At 37.2% G+C, this 24,752-nt stretch overlaps 1 protein-coding gene across 2 annotated transcripts in view; it reads right to left on the bottom strand.

Moving 5' to 3' along the window:
• LOC102924681 (albumin-like) overlaps nucleotides 1-24,752 on the bottom strand; it is a 61,135-nt gene that overhangs the window by 11,114 nt on the left and 25,269 nt on the right. The window contains exons 1-9 of one of the 2 annotated variants that reach the window (XM_076546600.1): nucleotides 14,386-14,542; nucleotides 13,657-13,714; nucleotides 12,597-12,729; nucleotides 9,778-9,989; nucleotides 9,352-9,484; nucleotides 8,347-8,444; nucleotides 6,633-6,762; nucleotides 5,477-5,688; nucleotides 4,076-4,208 (exon numbers count right to left, since the gene is read on the bottom strand). In XM_076546600.1, the coding sequence (XP_076402715.1) occupies nucleotides 4,076-4,208; nucleotides 5,477-5,688; nucleotides 6,633-6,762; nucleotides 8,347-8,444; nucleotides 9,352-9,484; nucleotides 9,778-9,989; nucleotides 12,597-12,729; nucleotides 13,657-13,714; nucleotides 14,386-14,464 (1,188 nt within the window). In that variant the 5' untranslated portion in view covers nucleotides 14,465-14,542. Of the gene's footprint in view, nucleotides 1-4,075; nucleotides 4,209-5,476; nucleotides 5,689-6,632; nucleotides 6,763-8,346; nucleotides 8,445-9,351; nucleotides 9,485-9,777; nucleotides 9,990-12,596; nucleotides 12,730-13,656; nucleotides 13,715-14,385; nucleotides 14,543-24,752 lie in introns of those variants that run through there. The other variant, XM_076546601.1, reaches the window with a different exon arrangement.

Below are 24,752 nucleotides of genomic sequence, written 5' to 3'. Positions count from 1 at the left end.
AGAATGGAAACCAGGGTATGTATTACATTGGGGACGAGGTTTTGCTTTTGTTTCTACAGGAGAAGATAAGATAAAATTGATAAAGGTTCGATTTGATCAAGAGAGACCTCTTAATTAGAGGAGGTGATAGTTCATCAACCAGCATGAACATCCAATTTAAACTAACTTGTACCAGTAACTCATGCCTTTTCATTTAATCAGATAATAACTTGTCAAAAGGAAACATTCCCAAAATTAGTCTTGGGGAAAGGTTTTTGTTTTTGTCTTTTAGGAGAATGAAGGTTAAGGAATTTGAAGAACACTGGACAAATGAGACAACTGAAGAAAAGGGACAAATCATCTATCCCAAGAAACAGAATGAAACGATGAAATCACGGCCAGGCCTAACATCAACTGAAGTCTCCAGAAAGAAGATGGGGCCCCACAACAACAACAATTCCACGTGGACAATAATAATATCATTAAGCTGACAAACATCATCCACAGATCAGCTTTGAACTACAAGGTGCTCAGAGCAATTTTGAGATGACTAGCTGAGATGATCCAGTCTCAAAGACTACTTGAATAAGGACTTGAGATAAACCCTGAACTTTGGCATTATACACAGGCTGGATAATGAAGGATATAGTTACCTTTCCTAGAATTTCACAATTAACCTAAAATTTTTCTTTCAGGATAAAGAAAACTTCGCCCATACCCAGCAGGAAGCAATTTTAAGAATACGACGCCCACATTCCCAAAGAGGTGGTGTGGGGCGGGTGGTTTTTTGGTCTTTTTAATGGGTTTTGGGTCTGGGATAATTTTCAGTATTTAGTGGGGTTGGTTACAAGTTGTTGTCAAGGGTTAGGAAAAAGGCTAAGCAAAGGAGATTAGATTTAAGGTTCTTGTTTTAAAAAAAAAAGGAAGGAAAAGAAAGAGAAAGAAAAGAAAAAAAACAATTACTAGTTTTAAATACTTTACATTGGATTGGATTGTTTTATATTGTATACAAATTTGAAACTGATATTGTTAGAAAATGCTATATGTATATTTCTAATTCTATTTATACCATTCATTTAACAATGTAATGCAAATTTCTGATCCTTGAATGTTACTATTACCAAATATTAGGATATAAAGAAATGAAAGTTAGTAGTTAGACATTACAATAGAACTTGTAGTCATATTAGATATGTTTTAAAAATTGAGCAGAGATGTTTTAGACAGGTCATCTTCAAACCCTTCAGAGATCTACAGAATATGGCATTTAAAATGTTTTAATAACTTAGAAAATTTTTCTTTTTTGAGACATGTCGGCTCCTGGCAGTACCAATCTACTTCAGAGAAAATATGGGCATTGAAGAAACTGCATATGGAGTCAACTTTCATTGTTGCAAAAGTTAGCCACTGGACAACAAAGTATCCTCAAATCAACAGGACAAAATGGACAGACAGGACATGAAACAAGGGACTACTGATTCTTGCCAAAACAAGTGTGGTTATGGCTTTATCAAAAGGCATCTTCTGAGGCCAGGACAATATGGCCCCATCCATGAAGTGGCCTTTTCTTCGAAGGCAGCTTAACAGGCAGAGGGCTGATGACTTCTGTTGTACAATGGAACAGCAGCTGAATGCTCATGCCTCTTGAAAGTAGACTGGCATTTAATAGAGGGATGTGGAGAAGAAGGGGATGCTGAGAGGAAGCCATATATACAACAGCCAAGAAGAATAAACAGGTGAATTAAAAAACTGTCAACAATTTCCATAATTTAAAATCCTGAATCATGACAGGACACTAGTAGAATTCAGGTGTTTCTGGTACATGGACTGCTCTCACCCAATGTGAGGTTGAACTGTTGACCTTGTGTACATCCTACTTCACAAATGAGTCTGTCAGATTCACTAAGCCTATAGGCTGAAGATGATGCCCCAACACTGCGGAGAAACCTCAGGTGACTACCCAGGCATCTGGCTGTTTCTGTCAACTCACAAATTTTTTTGGAAGTTGCTTGCATGCACTTCCTGTTTTTATTTTTTTAGCTAATATTATTCCCTTCTTGGGTCTCTGAGGGAGTTGAAGATTAGTTAGTTATGGTTGAAGATTAGTTAGTTATAGTTGAAAATTAATTAGGATAGAAAGTGCATTAGATACATCTTGGATTTACCAAAATAGAATAGATAATGGAATTATTTTCTCTGATTTGTCAAATACCTGTTTAGGTATTTATTACTTGTATATATTGTATATAGTTATTGTACTTTTGTATATAGTTTTTCTTTTGTTAGTTATAACCTTTTGCTTTTTTTCTATTTATTAAAATAGAAAAGGGGAAATGTGGTGGTGTTCTAATTGTACTGAAATGTGATTTTGATTGTATGTTAATAAATAAAGTTGCCCGGGGGTCAGAGCTATTAGAGCCATAGCAAGAGTGTGGCGGTGGTTGCACATGCCTTTAATCCCATAGATCTCTGTGTGTTCAGGGATACAGCCAGCATTGGAGACATATGCCTTTAAGACCTAGGGGGCTGTACATTCAGACAGTGACGAGGCAGTCACGTGTTTGGGTTTACAACCAATGAGAAGGCAGAACAAAATACTATAAATAGACAAACAGACAGGAAATAGGTCTCTTTCGGGAAGCTGGAACACCGCAGGCGGAAGGGTGGGATTTTAGCTCTGAGCTCTGACCTCTCGGCTTTCTCTTTTACATTGTTTCTGTGTTTCTTATTTAATAAGACTGTTGATTACATCAACACCTCACAATGGGTGAAAGCAGTCCATGTATTAGAAACACCTGAATTCCACTAGTGTTCTGTCCTGATTCAGGATTTTAAATTCTGGAAATTGTTGATTTTTTTTTTTAAATTCAGCTGTCCATTCTTCTTGGCTATGTGTGTGTGTTGCTTCATCTCAGCATCCTGTTCTCCATATCCTTCTACTAAATGCCAGTCTACTATTGAGAGGTGTGAGTTTAGTTACTCTTCAAGAATAATTGTTTCAGCTGTTGTTCCACTGCACATCAGAAGCCATCAGCCCACTGGCTGTTCAGCTGCCTTTGAAGAAAAGTGCACTGTACTTTTTCCAGATTGTGAAGGTCACTTCAGGGATGGTGCCATATTGTCCTGGCCTCAGAAGATGCCTTTTGATAAGGCCATACCCACACTTGTTTTGGCAAGAATCGGTAGTCCTTTGTTTCATGTCCTGTCTGTCCTGTTTGTCAGCAGTTGATTCGAGGTTACTTTGTTGTCCAGTGGCTAACTTTTGCCACAATGAAAGTTAACTCCAATTGCAGTTTTGTCAATGCCCATATTTTCTCTGAAGTAAATTGGTACTGTCAGGAGCCGACATGTCTCATAGTCATAACAAAAAAGAAAAATTCTCTAAGTTATTAAAACATTATAAATGCCATATTCTTTAGATCTCTGAAGGGTTTGAAGATGACCTGTCTATCTAAAATATTTCTGCTCAATCTTGAAAACATAACTAATATGACTACAAGTTCAATTATAATGTCTAAATACTAACTTTCATTTCTTTATATCCTAATAGTTGGTAATAATAACTTTCAAGGATCAGAGAATTGCATTACATTGTTAAATGAATGGTATAAGTACAATTGGAAATATATATATATCATTTCCTAACAATATCAATTTCAATATATATATTTTGTATACAATATAAAACAATCCAATCCAATGTAAAGTATTTAAAATTAGTAAATGTCTTTTTCTTTTTTTTAATTGGGTTAAGTGTCTTTAATCAAAGTTAAATCTCCTTTAGTTGGCATTTGAATTTACTCTATTTTATTCTCAAGAGTATGAAAAAAGAAAAACGATTGTAAAGATTTTGTGCAAGTTAAGATTCCTTCCTTTCTTCACACCTTCCCATTCTAGAGTGATTATTTGAGGTTTCCTTACATTTTATCCAGTGTTGATCCTATAATGACTGATAACTTTAGAGCTCAGGCTTCCCTACATCTCAAGAGAATATCTGAATTGACCCATATGTCAATTCTCATTAGTGCATCGCTTCCTTTCTCCTTACAGGAAGTGCTGCCAGGAGCTGCTGTGCTCTTGGCCTATGGAAACCTACCACACTGCCACATGATATGGCAGGATCAGATTCAGTGCAGCACTTTTCCAGTGTGGCTTCATATTTCTTAGCGATTCTCAGCAACAAGGCAACAGAGAAGTCAGGGTGCCTTCTTGAATATTCATACAAAAACCTAATGAAGATGAACATACACTGAGTTAAATAGATGAGCAAGTAATAGACTCACGTAAGTAATCTCAATAGTGATTCACATTCCAAGTGTCCCGCGTTGGAATGAGCTCCATGAAGAAAACTAAGCAGCAAGAACTTGGAACTCAGAGATAACTCTTCCCAGGTTCAGCTTTCCCAACACACTGTATTTTACTGTTCTGCAGGGGCAACTTATTAACACTATCAGGGCATTAACCTCCTCCATATAGAAGGGAAAGAAGGATAGCATCGTTCTAACAAGGTGGGTTGGGATAAATACATGACACACTGTCAAAGCACACAGAGACTGGTGCATGTTAAATGCTTGATTCATAGTTATTTTTACTGTATATCTAGTTTGCTTTGATTTATGTCTCCAAAGTATCTCAACAAATGAGTAGAGACATACTAAAAGTTTCTTTCTCTTCTACGTATGAGTAAAATCTTTCATTAAGTACTATTTAGTGCATACAGTACAATCATAACCTAATAAAAAGATAAAATATATTGTTGCAATTACTGAAAACATATAGTCCTTTGTTATTAATTGTATCCTGCCTTGCCACACTGTGACATTCTAAGCTTTTCAACCAAATACCAAACAAATATTTTCATATTGATATTTATTTACTTAAAACACACATATACATATATACATCAATATGACACTAGTATATATATATATATTATATATGAATACAAACACACACATATATATATATAGATTTATATCCTTCCTGTCATCGCAGAGATGGATAGATACAGGTGGACAGGTAAGGAGATAGTAAATAATACATAATATGTTCAAATGCATTAGATATTTAAGAAATATAGTCATAAAAATGATTGAATGATACATAAAATTTATATATTAATGGAATATTTGCAAAGATTTCCAGAAATATCCATATGAAGTAAGGAACATTGAGTTTGTGCTAAATGCATGGATGATTTCATAACAATATTTTAAATTACTTAACATACTTTTCAGGTAAATTGTAAAGGCTGAGAATGAAAAGGGTGAATATCTTACTGAGAGGCACAGAAGTCATGGTAACTCCAAAGACAGCCTGGTGAGGTTTCTTAATTTATTCAGCTCTGCCAAAACTATGAAAGGAGCCAGACATGGTGGCACACGCTTTTAATCCCAGCCTGGTAAACATAGTAAGAGTTCTAGGACAGTCAGAGCTACACAGTGAGACCCTGTATAAAAAAAAAAAAACTATAAAAGAAGGAAAGGCATCTCCTCACTTGCTCAGGAAGATATCTTTGGCTGCAACATAGTTGGTGCACACTTGACCACCATCAAAATCATCAGCTAATGAAGGCAGATCAACAGGCATGTCATTATGTTCTCCAATAGCAAGGCAGTGGGATTTCTGTAACACTGGTTTGTCACAGCAAGCCTGCAGTTTGCTAGAGATAGATGCTTGGTTTGCACATATGTACTTGGCAAGCTCCGCCTGTGAGAAAAGAAATGTTAAAGAGAAGGCATCTTTGATACATTTTCCCCGCACACCTCTGTTACATGGATAAAGCATATTCATCCTACTCCAAACCATACACCACCAAAGTAGCTTCTGCAACACATTCTCACCCACACAGTGCTTCAGAGCCTGCAGACTCAAGATGCTGTGACTAAAACAAATAGATTCAAAGAGACTGTTCAGAATCAAGTTATTTATTTAAATTAATTTGCTTTGATTGTTTATTAACTTTGTTTCTATGACTGAGAGACTTCAGGTTGTTTTTTCCATAAAATTTAGTGCTATTTTTCCAAGTATTCCTCCAAAATCAAGTTATGTATTTTAAAACTAAATAACTCATTAAAATATGAGGCATAATTAAATAATGAGTAATGAGCAGAGTTACAGGCCCTGCTTACATACCTAACATATGGATCTTAGGTTTTCCAGGGTTATCATAGCAGAAGAAGATGGGATTGTATTTTTAATCTCTTGAAGGGGGAAGTGAAGGAGATAATAGTACAACTTTGGAGAAACTGAGGTCACAGCAAATGTTTATGAACTTCACACAGTTAATTAGGGGAAAGACTATGGAGGGATTAGGGCGTCATTCTTTAAAAGCCTCTCCAATCTGTGAGGTCTCCAGCCCCGCTTCTCTTCCCAAAACATCTTAGAAATCTACATGTGTAACTGTTCTCTTTCTATTTAAGCCTCCTCAGAATGTGGCTGAACAGAGGAGTTTTGGGTCATGTAACAATTCAGAAAACTGTTCTGTTTTGTTCTGGTTGCTTATTTGTTTGTTTGTTTCTGGAAAGTGCCACAAAGCAAGGAAACTTGGTAGAATAAAGGAGAGCCCAGAGACCATGTCAACCACCATCAGTGTTCACCGATGCAGGCAAACACATCCACTCACTGACCGTGAACATGCAACAACTCTTTACCCTGTCATCTGCGCATGCAAGCAGGTCGCCATGGCAGCACTCCTTGGTGATTTTGGTAATGTCTGTTGCCAATTTGCTATTTTCTGTGAAGTCAGCATTGGGGAATTTCTGGCTTGTAGAAACTACCATCCTAAAAAGAAAATTTGCCATCAAAGATTTATTATCATATTTTATTTGTAAGAAAGCAGTGAGAAGATACCATTTATAACAAGGAAGTTCAAAACTAACTGACATGAAGAAAATTATAAAAATTCACTAGTTACAACAACTAGCTTTACTAGAATGCTAGTTGTGACACAATAATTATGTTTTCCTTTGGCAGAATCTACTGAAAGAATGTGGGTGGTGCGTGGAAAGCAAATGCCTCATAAAATTAAAACCAAAGAGCAATTCCTAAAGAGGTGGCAGTCCAGGGGCATCAGTTTTGTGTCCTCACCTGGCTTCTGTCTCTGGCTTGGTCTCATCTTAGCAATGTGACCTCAAGCAGGCTTTAGATTTTATACTGTTACAACACACTAAATCGAAGGATCCATGAGTTTAAATTATATCATGACATGAAAGTGTTTTCTTATCTCGAAATGAAGACTCATCAACTTTTGTCTTAATTAAGACATACCTTCTTGAAATGTTTTTTTTTTCTTTTTTTGGGGGGTGGGGGTGGGTTGAGACAGGCTTTCTCTGTGTAGCTTTGGAGCCTTTCCTGTAGCACTGGCTGGCCTCTAACTCACAGAGATCCACCTGCCTCTGGCTTCCGAGTTCTGGCATTAAACGTGTGTGCCTTTAATTTTAAATTTTCTGAATTCTAAAGGTCTGTGGAGGGAAAAATTCCCAAACTTCTGGAGAATTAGAGAGTTTTTTTTAAATTATGAATCCTTCTGCCAAGAAATTGTTCCAGCAGAGAGCCTCTAAGCTCTATGGCAAGATGTCAAAAGCCAAGATCTTCGCTATTTCAAAAGTAATTTTCAGTTCTATAGCTCTAATAAAGCTATCTTGTCTTTGTAAGAACCAGCCATAGCCCATGTAACAGTGTGTTGTTTCATCTTGGAGTTGCTATATTTATTGATCTGATTGGCTTTAAGAATTTGGAAAATAAGGATGAATCAGTGAGGGTAATTCCTGCTGACAGTCTCTAGAGAACATGCACAGTGTCTGTCATCTCCATTTTTTCTCCTGTTGTGTTGATTCATTATTGACAAACAGGAGAGGTACTAGAGGGGCAGGCACATTATTCTTGACTTATATATTAAAGGATGCTCCCAGACACAGCTACATAACATAAAAGCAAGAGAGGGTGGAGCAAACACATGACATTAGGGACAGAATTGGAGTTGTAAGAAAAGTCAAAGTAATAACTCCAACTTGGTTGATGGCTAAGTTCAATTATCCATACATTCAAGAGTCATTTCAGATCGAGGGAAAATAAATTAAGTAAATTAATTACTCCGACAGTGACTGTATTTTTTAATTATTAAAAATGAGATTTCTGGTCTTTATAAACAATGGGATCTAAATGCCTGTCTTCTGTTAGACAAAATCAAGTCTTTTACGTTCTTTCACAATTTAAAACAAAAACACTGAGACAAATTTTCAAATTATTACCGTTTTTCTGATTTCACCTCTATCAACTTCTCAAGATGTACTTTATAAATGCACAATCTTTAGATTGGACAATATCATTATCAAGACGTGAATTGTGATATAAAAAAATATGTACCATGCTTTGAAAGCTCTCTCTCCATATCTCTGAATACTGGAGCACTTCAGTCTGTGGTGCACAGAGGAATATAACACTTTCTCCATCAGAGCATCAAGCTAGAAGAAGAAATCCAGTTTGAAAAGACATTTCAACACACACACACACACACACACACACACACACACACACACACACACACACATACACACACACATACACACACCTTCAAAAGTTCAGACAGCCCAATGCCAAGATAATTTGTTGTGTTGGGAGTTGAAATCAGGACCTTCTGCATGTTTGGCCAGAGCTATGCTATTGAGTTGCACCTTTCATCCAAATGAAAAATTTAAAAGATAATTTACACCTGAATTCACATGTACTCTCTTTTGACAAATGATTATTTTGATACCTAATAGAATGAAAATCAGTATGGGCATAGTGGAGTCTGCTAGGTACTTAGAAAGCAGCATAGAGACATTGCCAGGGGAAGGGCCCTGGATATGACTTTTTAGTTGTGTGACTAATTCATCTCAGTTCCTACTTCATCATCTTTCATAAAATGAGTGAGAGCCTAAGAAAAACAAATAATTTGCATAATAAATATGTATAGACAAAATGAATGGATTCCAACATCTAGCCTCAGTAAAATTCACAGCTTTGAATTCCTTCACCATTAAAATGTCTCAAGGAAGGACTAAAAAATAAAAAGCAAAAAACAAACAAACTAGCTCTTGCTGTCCAGTGTGACAAACGCTATTATACTCCAGAAGTCACCACCATAAAGAATTGGAAGACAAGTAAACACACATCCAAGAATTCCCTCTCCAGACCATCACTGCTAAATCTTAGAAGGAAGAAAGGTATTAGAACTAAACCCATTGGTAACATATGAGGGAAGAAGGTTTTCTAATGACATAGAGAAGTCTCATTCAGAGATTCAGATTTCCTAAGTCAACCGTAAGACTGTCAAATCTCTGGGTTTGGTATACAGAGCAGTTCTGTCCCCATCTTCCCAGGGGTCACCATTGGCGTCAAGCAGGCAGCTTTGTCAGCTTCTGCACAGCATTCAGTCATGATGGCACTGTACTTCTCAGCTAAGAAAAGGAGTGCTGGGCCATAGAAGTAAGGGTGTCTTCTGCCAACTTCGTGCAAATAGCTGAGTTGTGAAAAAAGGAGAAAGCAGGCAATCATTTCCCTCAGTACATAACACTACAGAAATGATCACTCAACCCAAACCCAAAGATTTATAATTGACCAAGTTTACTTATTGTGGCCATGAGTGATGGTCTGTCTCTGTTCTTCTCAAGAGAAAGAAGGTAGGTTAAATTTGTGTATCTGCGTTCAAAAATTCACATATGTGTTTGAGTTTTTTATGACTACTAGCGTAAGTGTTCCTGGCAGAGCTATTGCTCAGTTTTTAATTTAAAACATAGATATCTGCTTACTTACTGTCCTATAAATGCAGCAGTATTTTCCTGAAAGGAGGTGCACATGGTCTCAGCATCTGGCTTCACAAGTGGGGGCAGGTTGGGGTTGTCATCCTTGTGTTGCAAGAAACATTCGTTTCTTTCCGGTTCTTGTTTCGTACAGCAGTCAGCCAGTTCACCATAGTTTTCACAAAGACTTGGAATGGAACATAACTTGTCTCCCAAAAGAGTTTGCTAAATTGGAAACAGAAGGTGTCAAATTCCTGCCAGTACCTGACTTTCTCTATAACCAGCAAGTAATGTAAAAAAACTGAATGTGCAGATAAAACTTGATTAAGAAACTAAATGCCTTGTCTATAGGTATATAGATGATATGTGCATGATATTGAAACATCACATGACACTTTGAAGTAAATACAATTTTATGGCTTAATGTACTACTTAAAATAAATTTAAGTATAAATATTTGTGAATCATATAATATTTTAACTGTGAAGCAAAAGAAAATCACATAAAAATTCATTTGCTTTCCTTTGATTCATCTATTTTTTGATAATTTTTATAATAGCCAAGTGCCACAGTATTGTGTATGGTGAATAAAACAGAGAAGCAAATAGCTAATGGCCTTAAGGAATGTTGCCTTACATGTTTTCTATATGGAACTAAAAGCTAGGAGTGAAGTCACTATAATAAAAAAATCAAGGGAAGCTAGGACTTGATGAAGCATGTGAATTCATGCTCAGGAGCAACATGTTCACACAACTTCTCATGTGATCTGCTCCTTTTGAAGAAGCCCAAGGTTTTAGTAGATTTCCTGTCAAACTGAGGAATAACACAATCTACTATAAATAATTACTGCATTGAAATACAGATTGCCCTTTTATTCTAGAAACAATGCCACTCCAAAGGACTTCATTTGTCAAATAATCCTTCCCTTCCTCATTAACTTTTATTACAAAAATAATTTAACTTCATGGAAATTTTACTTATCTAAACAGAAATTATTAACTTTCAAAAATGTACTTTTATGAAAATTAAGGTAGAACTATAATATTTTGTGTGAATCACTAACTCTGCAAATAGAGGAAAAGGTTTCCAGCAGAAATTTTTCCAGGAAAAGCAAAAAGAAAGGGCCTAGAGATTAATTTAAGAAATGGCTTCGCCCATATATTAAGCAGTCAGAGAAGCTCATGCCTCAGGTTTTAAATCCCTACCCATAAATAGCACAACTTCTTCTAAATGCCTGAAAGCCCCGCTTTTTAGTTGTGTCTAAAATATTTATGTCACTAAAACAGAAATAAAGATATAATATAATTTTTTCTAAGTAACAAAATAGCATAGAAATTAGCTGATGCATTCAGAAGATTAGCACAGTAGCATTATGTCAAGAAAACATCAACCCTCGTAGGCTACTGTAGCATTGCCTGTAATAATCAAAATGTGTAAACAGCCTAAATAGCCACCATCAGATGAAAGGATAAAGAAAATGTGGATGGACAGGTAATAGTGTGATGAATACACACTAGGGATTACTCTAACCCTTAGAAGAGGAACGTTCTGCAACTGGCACCAACATGGGCCAACCTGGAGGACATATTGGTAAGTGCAATAAACCAGTCACAGAAAGACACATTCTGTGTGGTTCTACTCAGATAACATACCTAAAATAAGGCCTAGCGATGGTGGCACACGCCTTTAATCCCAGCCCTCGGAAGGGAGAGTCAGGAGTATCTATGTGAATTGGAGGCCACCCTGGTCTACAAGGCAAGTTCCAGGAAAGGTGCCAAAGCTACACCTAGAAGCCCTGTGTCCAAAAACAAACAAACAAACAAAAAGAGATAACTAAAATAGTGCAATTCACAAAATCTAAAAGAGGTGTGATGGCTGACAGAGAGAAGAGGAACTCAGTTACTGATCATCTCGCATAGCCTCTCAGTTAAGCAAGACAAATTCCAAGATAAGCTTGGTGGTATTGTAGTTATTGTCAACTATAGTAAGAGAGTAGAAGGTGCTAACCACAAAAAAATTAATCATTACATGAAAGCATGCTATTACTATTTGCCTCTGTGAACAGAAATCAGATTTTAGAGTTTGAAAAGAAATTGTACAAATAACAAATTGCCATTAACATTATTGTAACTTCTATCTGTAGCCTCCAAGAATTTTTATAAGTTGTGAGAATAGATAGAATGTGTCCATTTGCTTGCAATTTTGATCATTTAATAACCTTTTATCACTCCTTTTATTTTTTGAGATTACTATATAATTACATCATTTCCTCCTTCCCTTTTCTCCCTCCAAATCCACCCACATATGCCCCTTTTTCTCTTTCAGATCTATGACTTCATTTCTCATTAATTGTTGTTTCATACATATATGTGTAATATACACATATATATTCCTAAATATAGCCTGTTGGTCTGTATAATGTTACTCAGATGCATGTTTTCAGGGCTGACCGTTGGTATTGAAGTAACCAATTGGTTCTCTCTTCCCTGCAGAAGCCAATTTCTCCCTCTCTGAGCATCCTTGTTTGCCTGAAGTTCTTTGTATAGGTTGAGGCCTTGGGGTCTTTCATCCACCCTGGCATGTCTGTTGTGTTGTCACTCTTAAGCTCACATTTGGCCAGTCATGTTGGTGAGACTTTTTAGGAGCTTGTGACATTGCTAGGAGACAATCTCATAGCAAAATCCCTGTTCCTCTGGCTCTAACAATCATTCTGGCCCCTCTTCCACAATGTCCCCTGGGCCTTAGGTATGGGAGAAAGTATTTGTTTTCCTTTGAAATACTCAGAATTATATAGAAGAGGCAAAGGGATCCTCAAAATCAGAATGTACTGACAATTGATTTGTCACAGTTTGCAGCAGACTCGTCAGCAACACAGGTTTTTGCAAATTCAGTTATTTCATTCACTAATTTCACATGTTCTTCATATGGGCATTTCTGGAGATGCTGGGAAAAGATGACCAGAACTCTGGAAAACAGACATAGAAATAAAACTTTACTACGAAGTAGCTGGCTTTCCTAAACAGCAAATTGTGTACATGTATACCATCTATATTTTGTCTATCTTTCTTATAACTATCTCGAAAGCCTATTCCTGTCAGCTGTTCTCTGAGACATAACCAGGAAGAGGTGCCTTTCCAAGCAAAAAGAACATGGATTCCTACCATGCTTAAGTATAGACACATAGGTGTGTAGTTAGATTTATGAACATGGGGCAAACCAGCAAACTATGTTCTAAATACATTTCATTGTCAAGGCTAGACATCATGAAAGTCCTTTGAGTTTTTTCTCTTCTAATCCATATACCTCTGTTAATCAGGGGTATATGACACTATTGAACATTTAAATATAAACTTCTCATTTTCACCATATTAAAACATTTTTGAGGTTGGGGATGTGACTTAATTATAGATCACTTGCTTCACAGGTATGAGTCCCCAGTACTACAAAGACAAAATAATCATTTCAAGATACCATGAGAAATTGTTGTGTAAAGAAGAATTAGCAAGTTAGCCTCTCAAAGAGCTATATATCATAGACCTTTTCAGTAAGAAAACTAAGATCCCATTCTTCACTAGTTTAATGTGGGCTCCAGAATCACATTCTCCACTAAAGCAGCCATTAGCCACAAGTGGATAGATATATTTAAATAAGTTAAATATAATTTGAATATGTGCTCCTCACTTAGAATTGCCAAGTTTCAAGTGCCCAATAACCATGTGTCCTCTGCTTGCCATATGCTCTTAGAGGTCAGCAGTTTTTCCACCAACAGAGATATTTCTGTTGGACAGTCATGACCTCCAATTTTGCATGCTCAAGGTGGGAAAGGGGGCAATTGATAACTGGAACTAATACTACCAGAAACATTAAATTGACTTTCAACATTTTAACTTACAGGTCTTTGAAATGTTGTTCTCCCAAATCATTAAACCGATGAGCAATCTCACTCTTGTCTGTGGGAACAGGGAGACAAAAACCACAAAACATATTTAAAGATTGATGACAATAGCTAATTATAATGCTGCTTTTCATACTTCTTTCTACACACTTAAGCTATTCCTTTACTTCATGACACTGGCCTCTGATCTCTACAAAAAATAAAATGAATCTGCCAATGACTCCTTCCTTCTGCATCTAAAGAACTACCCTTTCCATGAATACTACTTTAAAACCATCTAAGTGTTTATAGCTTTGCATTCAAACTTAAGAGTCAATGCTTTTATCATGTCTCTAAGTAACTACTAAGACAATCTGAAGTGAAAGTAAATACAAATGGAAGCTCCATTTATAAAATTAACAACACACATGTTTATTGTTTAGTATAGCATGGTATAGTAAACAAGCCTTCGAGACTTTGAAGATTCTGGCTTCAGCTATATACAATATAGCTTAAGTCACTCTGCCTAGCATGTCTTCAAAATTAAAAGAAATATAAAACTAAACTTTAAAAAATCCTCAAATTATTATCACCTAAGATGTCTAAAGTATATTAATAATATAACCATACAAGGGTTCTCAGATGCAAAATAGCATCAAAGTCTAGAAATAACTCTTTCAAAATGCAGGGCTTCCATTTTCAGGAAAGTAAGATAAAAGTGGAGCATTGAAAACATAAAATTCTTACGTGCATCTCGGCGAAACACACCCCTGGAAAAAGCAGAGCAACAGACAAAGAGGAGGAAGAGGAAGGTCACCCACTTCATTGTGGCAGAGGCTTGTGGGGTTGATAGGAAAGATGAGATGGGTGGAGGGAAACCTACTCTAATATACTTCTTTAACCAATAACTGCAGATCATTAACCAGACTCAGCTCGCATTTCATTTGTTCCTTCCCAATTACAAAATGATACAATCTTTGCCATAAAGTTGTTTGACCAAATCCATTGATTGTGTTTGCCATCTGGTGCTGTTTTTCCCAGAAGACTTTGTCAGTTCATTGAAGTTATGTAAAACATCAAATTTTACATAAGCGTTTAAACTGTTCAAACCTATTTTCCCTTACTGTGCCCTCTGTATCTCCCATTTGAGCATTTTGGTTTGGGCCTTTGCATGGTTACATGACGTATTTTAAAAGCTAAGAACTGAATTACACGCATTTCTCATTCCAAATATGCTTTTATCTTTTGATAATAAAGAATTTACATGAGAAGGGGGGAACTAATTATAGGGTTTCCATGTCTTTCTCATCCTTTCAAAATTAGAATCTCCTATAAAGCTCACATTGCCTCAAATGTAAACTGAGAAAAAGCCAGAGCAATAAGAACAATCATGGAGGATCTTTACAAGTTTTGTGTCACCATCCCAGCTCTGGCTGCGTGTGAAACAGGTCTGTCGTGGAATATTTTCATCTGATGTGAGTCTCTTTCTTGGGTTTTTTCTTTCTTTTTCTTTTCTTTTTTTTTAGAAGAGTCAGTAGAAGAACACACACCTAAATGATAGCGATGATGGTCTTTGCCACTGTGACATACTTCCTCTGACACAATAGAAAGATAATAAGTAGTAGACCAGTTATCTTTCTTACCTAAAAAAGTGAGTTAATCAAGACTACCATCCAAATTGTTCCCATGGTACCTACATGGACAGAGACCACTGAGTGGCCAGAAAAGCATTCTTGTTTCATATCTAGTTAGACAATGAAGAAATCGCTTTCTATGTCCTCATTTCATGTCCTCATCTTCAGGAAAGTATACAAATTATGAAACCAAATGCAGACAATATCAAACACAAATAATGAAGAATGAATAAGTGTTTCCTTGCTGTTTTATGACTCAAAGGCATCCTGAAATGAAAACAACACACTAGTCTCAAAAGACAGAAATGAATGGAATATAAAACAATGCCTGCCTGTGGAAATAATTCCACCAGGGGAGAGGATGTTGAACCAAAAACTAGAAAAGAAAAAAAGAAACTAAAGAAAGAAGATAGTTCTTTCTTGGACAAATTATGAATTTCTCCTTAAGCTTCCTAGAAAGAGTGGACACTATTTGTTTGAAGTCAGTAGTCATGCCTATCTCTGTCCTAGTGTGAGTCTGGAGGCATGAGCAAGTATGCAACAATTAAGTCCTTGAATGTATTTGTATTGCTAACTCACAAATTCATATGTACTGTGTATAAATATTTTTAGTTTGATAATTGAGTAGAAAAATCACCTGCTTATCTACTTTACATTTTTTTTGTAGTATAATCATAAATACCAAAGTCTAAAAAAATCAAATTTATCATAATGGACTAGGAGCTTCAGTTCATTTATTGAATGATGAAGTTCCATAAATTTAAAGTATAAATTAATAACAACTGAGTCTTTTCTTAACTGTATTAATTCAGAGTTTTACATGTGCATATCCTAATTAATCAGTAGCAGCTGAGAATTAAAGGGCTTAATTGTTTATACTACCTCTATCCTTAGAGCTCCGCTCAACTGATAAATGCTTGAACAGTTGCATTTGATAAGAAAGAATTTATACTCTTTCTTCTGAAAATCCTGCCATTAATTCTACATGTATATTCTATACTGAGAGGAATGAAGCCACATAATTGTTAGTTATTTCTAAATGTCCTATTATTCAAGTTTTAAAATTCTATGGTTAATCTGTCATCAGAAGAGATTGTCATGACAATAAATGCAAAACTTAAACTGAGTTTTAAATATGATTTAGAGAATCTAGTTTCTGAGTAAATAGAAAATAGCTCAGATAATTTTTAAGTGTTTTCTCATGCTTACATGATGACTTCATAGTAGAGAATGTTTGAAAAAATTCTTTGGAAAGTATAATCATGTGCTCATCATTTAGAAGTGGAAAAAAAAGAAAAGGAAAAAAGATTCCTGTTGAAACCCAGTATGACTAGAAATTAACCCTGAGCTTCAATACCTTTGGTCCTTTGTTTCCCATTGTCTTGTTGGATGTCTGTTGTTTTGTTTTGATTTCATTCATTTTGATAGGATGGTTTGAAGTAGATGGATTATCTTACTGGATTTTTTTTTTTACTTCCTTGTCATTCCATTAAAACCAGCACACACACACTCTCTCTCTCTCTCCTGATTTCTGGAAACTCTCATAAATTCTTTCAAGCCAGCCTTGCCTTCCATCTGCCAACCTTGGTCCAGCCTGCACGTTTCTTCTCCCATGATCCTATAGAACTTTTGGACCTCTTCTTGAGAATACAATTTGTCCAGGAAAACAAGACAGAAATATCTAACAATGTCCTCAGGATTTTACCACAGATTTTCTAAAAGTACTAAAATTACCTGTATCCATTCTAAAATATAGGAAATTTGACTGAATCTGAAAGACAAATGGGAACACAAAATATTTTTTCAGCCTTTTTTCTATAATTTAGTGGATATATGCAGATCCCACAGAGTCTAAAGGGCTAGAAATTGCTGAAAAAAATGAAGGAAGTAAAATGGAAGATCATAAACTCAACAAATAATGAATGAAACATATTAAGCAAATTAATTTCTCATTCAGTTATGAAAATACTTTTCCTAGTAAAAATCAAAACATGTCCATGATATTTGATCTTATTTCAAGTTTTCTAATGCAAATACACATTGTAATTCAAACATTAATTGTCCCTCATCATTGCCACTGTAAGGCTTCAATTCTTCCAAAATATCTACTGGAATTATTGAGAAACACATATTGTGCTAAAGATTTCCTTGGAGATAAAGAATTTATATGACAAAAAATCTCACCTTAGACAGGTGGATCCCATCAGTACTAGGCACTGATTTCCATCACATCAGCAGATAGAGCTGATGGAAGGAACGTCATGAAAGGTGTTTAAGTAACAGCCAACTCAGTGCATAAATCCAGAAACTCCTGGCTCTTAGATTGGCAAATCATTCTGATCAGTTTCCTAGGAAAGCAGTGGCGGAAAGTTCTGAGTTCACAATTGACAGGTCTGGCTTAGAATGCCTCTCCTCATAAACCGCCTATTCCTAAACACCCGGTGCCTCTAGAAAAGTTCAAGAACAGCCCAAATGTAACTCAACGGCTGAGGTTCTTTGGGTCTGTGTAGTGCTGGCTATCAAATGCAGGGTCTCATGCCATGCCGGGCAAGTGCTCTACCACTAGGTTATGACTCTAGTCCCTTAAGGATGGAAACTGTGGCATGGAGTATCCTTCAGGCTGTACCTTATGGTGACAGACACATTTAACAGTGGTGTTTTGATACTATCAAGAGCAGACATTGTTTAAAGATAATGACATTGACAAGCAGTTTGAACAGTACTAACATGACAAAAGTGGCTGCAGTAGGTGGGACATCATTCACAACAGGGTCCAGCATTGCTTTTGTTTATTTTTTGCACCTTTTGGGCAGGGACTTAATCATTTAAATATATGCCAGTGAAGGTGATGTATAGTGTGGTGAATAGTGGGCCTGTCAGAACTAGAGCAATTGAAGGGAAAAGATTCTAGATATATTGAGTAATGTGACCCACTGGATCTGGTCAAAAAGATGAAGATTTTTAAAAATGGAAGAACTTAGTAACATGCCCTCTGTGGTTAGATTCCATCAGGTAAATAAAGATATTGCAAGAGAGTTAATGACCACATTTACCTGGGATGGTGTGTAGAGGGAGAACTCAGAACCATTTGGAGATAACAATTCACAACAAAAACGTGCAGAACTCCAAAAAATGAGTCAGGACCTTCTCTGTGAAAACTTCCATTCTGAGAAGTTTGATAGGGAATGTGGGAATGGAGAAAGTGGATATGAGTAAAGAGAAGATTTTGTTGGAAAAGGAAGCTGAGCTCTGCTACAAGAAGACATCATTGTGCCATGCCTGCAGACATCCTTATAATCCTAGTACTATTGAACACAGAGGTCATAAATTTCAGGCCAGCCTGGGCTATATAGTGACAGAAATTCTGTCTCAAGAAAAACAGAAGAACACTACAATGTAGACTTAGATGCATATGAGTATACAGATGCTAGCCTCCAAGGACAGGACCAGTGAGAAAATGGTTTCTGGAACTAAATGGACTCAGCAGGTTGTAATATTTAATATTCATATATATATATATATATATATATATATATATATATATATATATATATATATATATATATATATGTAACAATAATAATTGAGGACAAACAGTCATGAATTTGAGAGGGAGTACAAACAAAGGGTTGGAAGGAAGAAAGGGAAGGAACAAAATCATGTGATACAGTATTTATACATGAAGGTAAACAAGTATATTAAATGGCTTTGGAGCTGTTGGGTGTGCGTGTGTGCGTGTGTGCGCGCGCGTGTGTGTGTGTGTGTGTGTGTATGTGTGTTTTATTTTACAATACCATTCGGTTCTACATATCAGCCACGGATTCCCTTGTTCTCCCGCTTCCTGCCCCCCTCCCCTTCCCCCCAGCACACCCCCCATTCCCACCTCCTACAGGGCAAAGCCTCCCCCGAGGACTGAGATCGACCTGGTAGACTCAGTCCAGGCAGGTCCAGTCCCCTCCTCCCAGATTGAGCCAAGCGTCCCTGCATAAGTCCCAGGTTTTCAAACAGCCAACTCATGCAATGAGCACAGGACCTGGTACCACTGCCTAGATGCCTCCCAAATAGATCAAGCCAATCAACTGTCTCACCTATTCAGAGGGCCTTATCCAGTTGGGGGCCCCTCAGCCTTTGGTTCATAGTTCATGTGTTTCCATTCATTTGGCTATTTGTCCCTGTGCTTTATCCAACCTTGGTTTCAACAATTTTCGCTCATATAAACCCTCCTCTTTCTTGCTAATTAGTCTCCCGGAGCTCCACCCGGGGCCTAGCCGTGGATCTCTGCATCTAGATCCCTCAGTTGTTGGATGGGGTTTCTGGCACGACTATTAGGGTGTTTGGCCATCCCATCACCAGAGTAGGTTGCCATACCCGCGAAGGTGTTGCCCGTGTGACAAATGCCGATCTGGTGGTCTCACAAGGAAGGGGGGGCACGTGTCTCTCGAGGCTAGGCCCCCCGGCAGTCCCCTGGCAATCAGCACGAGCCGTGGTTCTTGGATACATTGTTCCCTAAAGACCAGCCTTCCGTGGATGGTTGGCAAGACTCCTGCTTCTTTCTTCTATCCTGACAATAACAACCTCCCTGTGCCTGGACTCATGCAGATGCTCGCTTGACATACCTGATAACTCCTCAACTGTTACACTGGCACCACCCCTAGTGATTCAAGCCCTTGGGCAGATAGCACAAAAAAAAAAAACTCTTCTTCAGTAGGAGGCTACCTGGAAAACAGGACCCAAGAAAGACACGAGGATCGCCCAATGATGGAGAAATGGCTGAGATCTACATAAACAACCTGGACAAGAGTAGGAGCAATGAAGGGGGAGGGTCTAGGGAAAGAGAATGGGAGATGCCAGCTGGATCAAGAACAGAGAGGGAGAACAAGGAATAGGAGACCATGGTAAATGAAGACCACACGAGAAAAGGAAGAAACAAAGTACTAAAGAGGCCCACAGAAAACCACAAAGATACCCCCACAAAAGACCACTGGCAATGGACGAGAGACAGCCGGGACTGACCTACTCTGGTGATGGGATGGTACCAGGTCCTGGGCTCATTGCATGAGTTAGCTGTTTAAAACCTGGGACTTATGCAGGGACGCTTGGCTCAATCTGGGAGGAGGGGACTGGACCTGCCTGGACTGAGTCTACCAGGTTGATCTCAGTCCTCTGGGGAGGCTTTGGCCTGTAGGAGGTGGGAATGGGGGGTGGGTTGGGGGGAAGAGGAGGGGGGCTGGGAAGGGGAAGAACAAGGGAATCCATGGCTGTTATGTAGAACTGAATAATATTGTAAAATAAAAAAAAGACAGTAAAATTAATATAAAAAATAAGCCACATAAAGATGGATATCACACAGAGAATCTGGATTATGTTGTCTTTGATATTCTTACCTGCAGAAAGACATTTGATTTTAAAAGCTGTTGAATTAAGCCAATATGTATATTTTAGAGATACTTTGACTTCAAAATTTGGATTTAAGGATATGTTGCTTTGGAAAGGAGGCTCTGCTTTTGTTTCCACAGAACGCCAGAGGCTATGGATTTGTTCCAGATTAAGATACATCAGGTTTGACCAGCCAAGACCCCCTGAAAGGTCTCCGATGACACCATAGCCCAGATGATCCAACATCCAGAAGGGTTTCCAGGCAACTGGCTCAGACAATATAGCCTCACGGACTACCATGTAGGCCTAAATTTTTCTTTGTGTACCCATAAGATACAGTGACTCTATCCAGAAGGAAGTAATAAGAGACGCTATGCCCAAATTCCCAAATATACCAAGCTGGCTTTGAAGATGGAATTGGCTCACTCCTTCTCTAAACCCAAGCATGTTGCTAAAAAAAAAAAAAAAAAAAAAAAAAGTTAAGAGATTTTTCTGCCCCATACCAAAAGAGCCCTCTGGTGTGTGACAGAGAAAAACCAATAGTCTTATTTAAAACAGATTGATTATAAATGCAATCTCTTCTTTCTAAAGAAAAAAAAAGGGGGACAATATAGATAATGATAGGATAAAAGGGTAGATTGATGAACCTTCTTTTAAAGAGCCACAACATGTTTGAAATGTTTTACATTAGTATCGATTTTAGTTTACTGATACAAATTTAAAGTTAATTTTGTTATACTATGTGTATATTTCTGCTCTTGTTTAAGGTATTATGTTTGTAGAGCTCATTTAAAATTGTAATGGATAATTAAGAAATAGATTAATAATTAGTCATCTATGATAATCATACTTGGAGCCATGTTAGTTAAGTTTTCTAGGTATGCATAGATATATTTCAGACAGATAGGCAATCTTCAAACACTTCAAAGACCTACAGAATATGGCATTTAAAATGTTTTAAAATTTTAGGCTTTCTGGACAGTGAGACATGTCTGCTCCTGGCAGCATGAATTTACTTCAGAGAGGAGGATGGGCATTGAAGACACTCCATATGGAGTTTATCTTCTTCTAGACAAAAATAGTCATTTGGGCAAGAAATTGTTCTTGCCTGGACTACTTGAAAAAAATGTATCCACTGGACATACAGGACTCATAGGAAGGTGACCACTGAACTTTGCTTGGCAAAATGGTCCTTTAGGTTCCTGCTTTGCAGAGGAAACTGCCAGACATTCTACAGTACACAGAGAAAAGTGACTGAGAGACTCTAGGCCTGTGGGCTAAAGACAGATGCCCCAACTTTACAAAGGAACATTAGGTGACTGTTCAGGCTGCCAGCTGTCTCTGTCTACTCTTGCAAGACTCCTGAAAGTTGCTTGCATTCTTATCCCATTTCTCAGGTAATATTATATCCTTCTGAGGTCTTTGATGTAGTTGAAGACTAGATAGTTATAATTTCCTTAAAATAATAATTTTGAACCTACTTTTAAAGAGCAATAACTTGTTTGAAATGTTTTATATTGGTATAGATTTTAGTTTACTGATACAAATTTAAAGTTAATTTTGTTATTTGGTGTCATCAGAGACCATAGTTATAATTTCCTTAAAACATGCTAGCTATGAAACCCTATACTCACAAATACAAGATAGATGGGATATCTTCTCCAGTTTTGCCAAATACAAATAGACTAGTTATTATAAAAAGACTAGATATTGTAACTGTAATTCTTGCTTGCTTGATAATTGTTTTGTTATCTCTAATTTTACTATGTGAAAGTTAAAACCTTCCTATTTGAAAAAAAAGAGAAGAGGAAGTGCTGTGGGATGTTCTGTATGTTAAATGTGTTGCTCTGACTGGTTAATAAATAAAACACTGATTGGCCTGTAGCCAGGAAGGAAGTACAGGCAGGACAAGGAGAGAGGAGAATTCTGGGAAGTGGAAGGCTGAGTCAGAGAGACACTGCCAGCCACCCACCATGAAAAGCAAGATGTAAGGTACCAGTAAGTCAGGAGCCATGTGACAACTTATAGACTAATAGATATGGGTTAATTTATGATATAAGAACTAGATAACAAGAAGCCTGTCATGGCCATACAGTCTGTAAGCAATTTAAGTCTCTGTGTGTTTACTCAGTTGGGCCTAAGTGGCTGTGGGACTGGCGGGCGAGAGAGATTTGTGCTGACCATGGGCCAGGCAGGACTGAAGAAAATTCGAGGTACACACAATTCTCTCTAAGTATGAAGTTCCCTTTTGGTATCTAGGAGTGGTTACCGGGGCAGTGTCTTCCAGAGAGTGCATCTAGACCTGGCCCCTTTTGGTCCAGTTGAATAGCAACACTTTACTCAAAATTGTCTGCTATACTTCCTGGTTTCCATCAGGCCAGGTCCCAGTCTTCATTCTATCCTTCCAGTCTTTCTGCTGTCTTTGATACTTTCATTAGGAGGCCAAAGCACAGGTTGAGGGAGAGGTGAGTGTGGCATATAAGAGGATTGAAAAGGACCTTTGTTTACATGTGGGATGTAGCAGGACTCTTAAAAAGCTATTATTAATAAAATCAAACCCAATTTTGACAATATACACAGTCAAGATTCCGTAAAAATGTCTTTGCCCCTAGAAAGCAGAAAGTATTTTTAAGAAAATGATGCCCACATTCCCAAGAGGTGGGGTGGAAGATTTTTGGTCATTTAATGAGTTATGGACATTGTTATGGTTTATGATGGTTGGTTACAAGTTGTTAATTGTTAATGGTCAAGAAAAAAGCTAAACAAGGAGATTAGATTCCTTGTGTCCCCATAAGATACAGCACCACCCTCCAGCAGGAAGTACTGAGAGCTATGCGCAAATTCCCAAATATACCAAGCTGACTTTGGAGATGTGTAAAGGTTAAAACCTTCCTTTTTAGAAAAAAAAGGGGAAGTGCTGTGGGATGGTCTGTATGTCAAATGTGTTGCTGATTAGTCAATAAATAAATCACTGATTGGCCAGTGACCAGGCGGAATAATAGGCGGGACTAACAGAGAGGACAATTGATAGAACAAGAAGGCGGGAGGAAGACACTGCCAGCCATCTCCATGACAAGCAGCATGTGAAGATGCCAGTAAGTCACAAGCCATGTGGCAAGGTATAGATTTATAGAAATGGATTAATTTAAGATATAAGAACAGTTAGCCTGCCATGGCCATACAGTTTGTAAGCAATATAAGTTTCTGTGTTTACTTGGTTGTGTCTGTGGGACTAGCGGGTGTCAGAGATTTGTCCTGACTGTGGGCCAGGCAGGAAAACTCTAGGTACAGTTTTTGTTTGAAAAAGAAAGAAAGAAAAAGAAAAAAGAGAATATAGATTTGAGGTATATAATTGAATCTACTCTGAGAAAAAAAGATAAAGAAATAATCGGATAAATGGGTAGATCACTGAATCTACACTAAAAAGAAAAGGGGGAAGATATAAAAATGACTAAAGGTAGACTACTGAATCTATTATGAAAAGAAAAAAGATAGAATATGGATATGAAAAGATAAAAAGGTCAATTATTGAATCTATATTTAAAAAGGAACTACTCATTTTAAACAGGATAAGTAGTGAAATTTTTTCTTTGAGTTTATCAAATGTTATTGGACTGGACATTGTTATATGTTAATGGAGTTTTTTGTCTGAGTCTGTCAAATGTTATTGGACTAGACATCATTAATGTAATCTTGACTGTGTATACTGTATATACTTACTGGGTATATTTTTTCTTGTATTAGTTATAAGCTTTTTTAATTTTAGACAAAACAGGGGAAATGAGGTGGTATTGTGTTCCCCAAAATATTGTGCACCCTAATAAGCTTATCTGGGGTCAGAGACAGAACAGCCACAATATGAAACATAGATAATAGGCAGTGGTAGCATATGCCTTTAATCCTAGCATTCCAGAGGCAGAAATCCATGTGTTCAAGGATACAGCCAAGCATGATGACTCATGCCTTTAATTCCAGAAAGCAAGCCTTTAATCCCAGGGAGTGAGGGAGAAAGCAGAAAGATTTATAAAGCGTGAGGACCAGAAACTAGAAGCATTTGGCCTGGTTAAGCATTTGGCTGGTTAAGTTTTCAGAAGTCTAGCAGCA

The sequence above is a fragment of the Peromyscus maniculatus genome, chromosome 10, assembly GCF_049852395.1.
Source record: "Peromyscus maniculatus bairdii isolate BWxNUB_F1_BW_parent chromosome 10, HU_Pman_BW_mat_3.1, whole genome shotgun sequence".
Lineage (NCBI taxonomy): Eukaryota > Metazoa > Chordata > Mammalia > Rodentia > Cricetidae > Peromyscus > Peromyscus maniculatus.
This window is presented reverse-complemented; position numbering and strand designations above follow the sequence as displayed.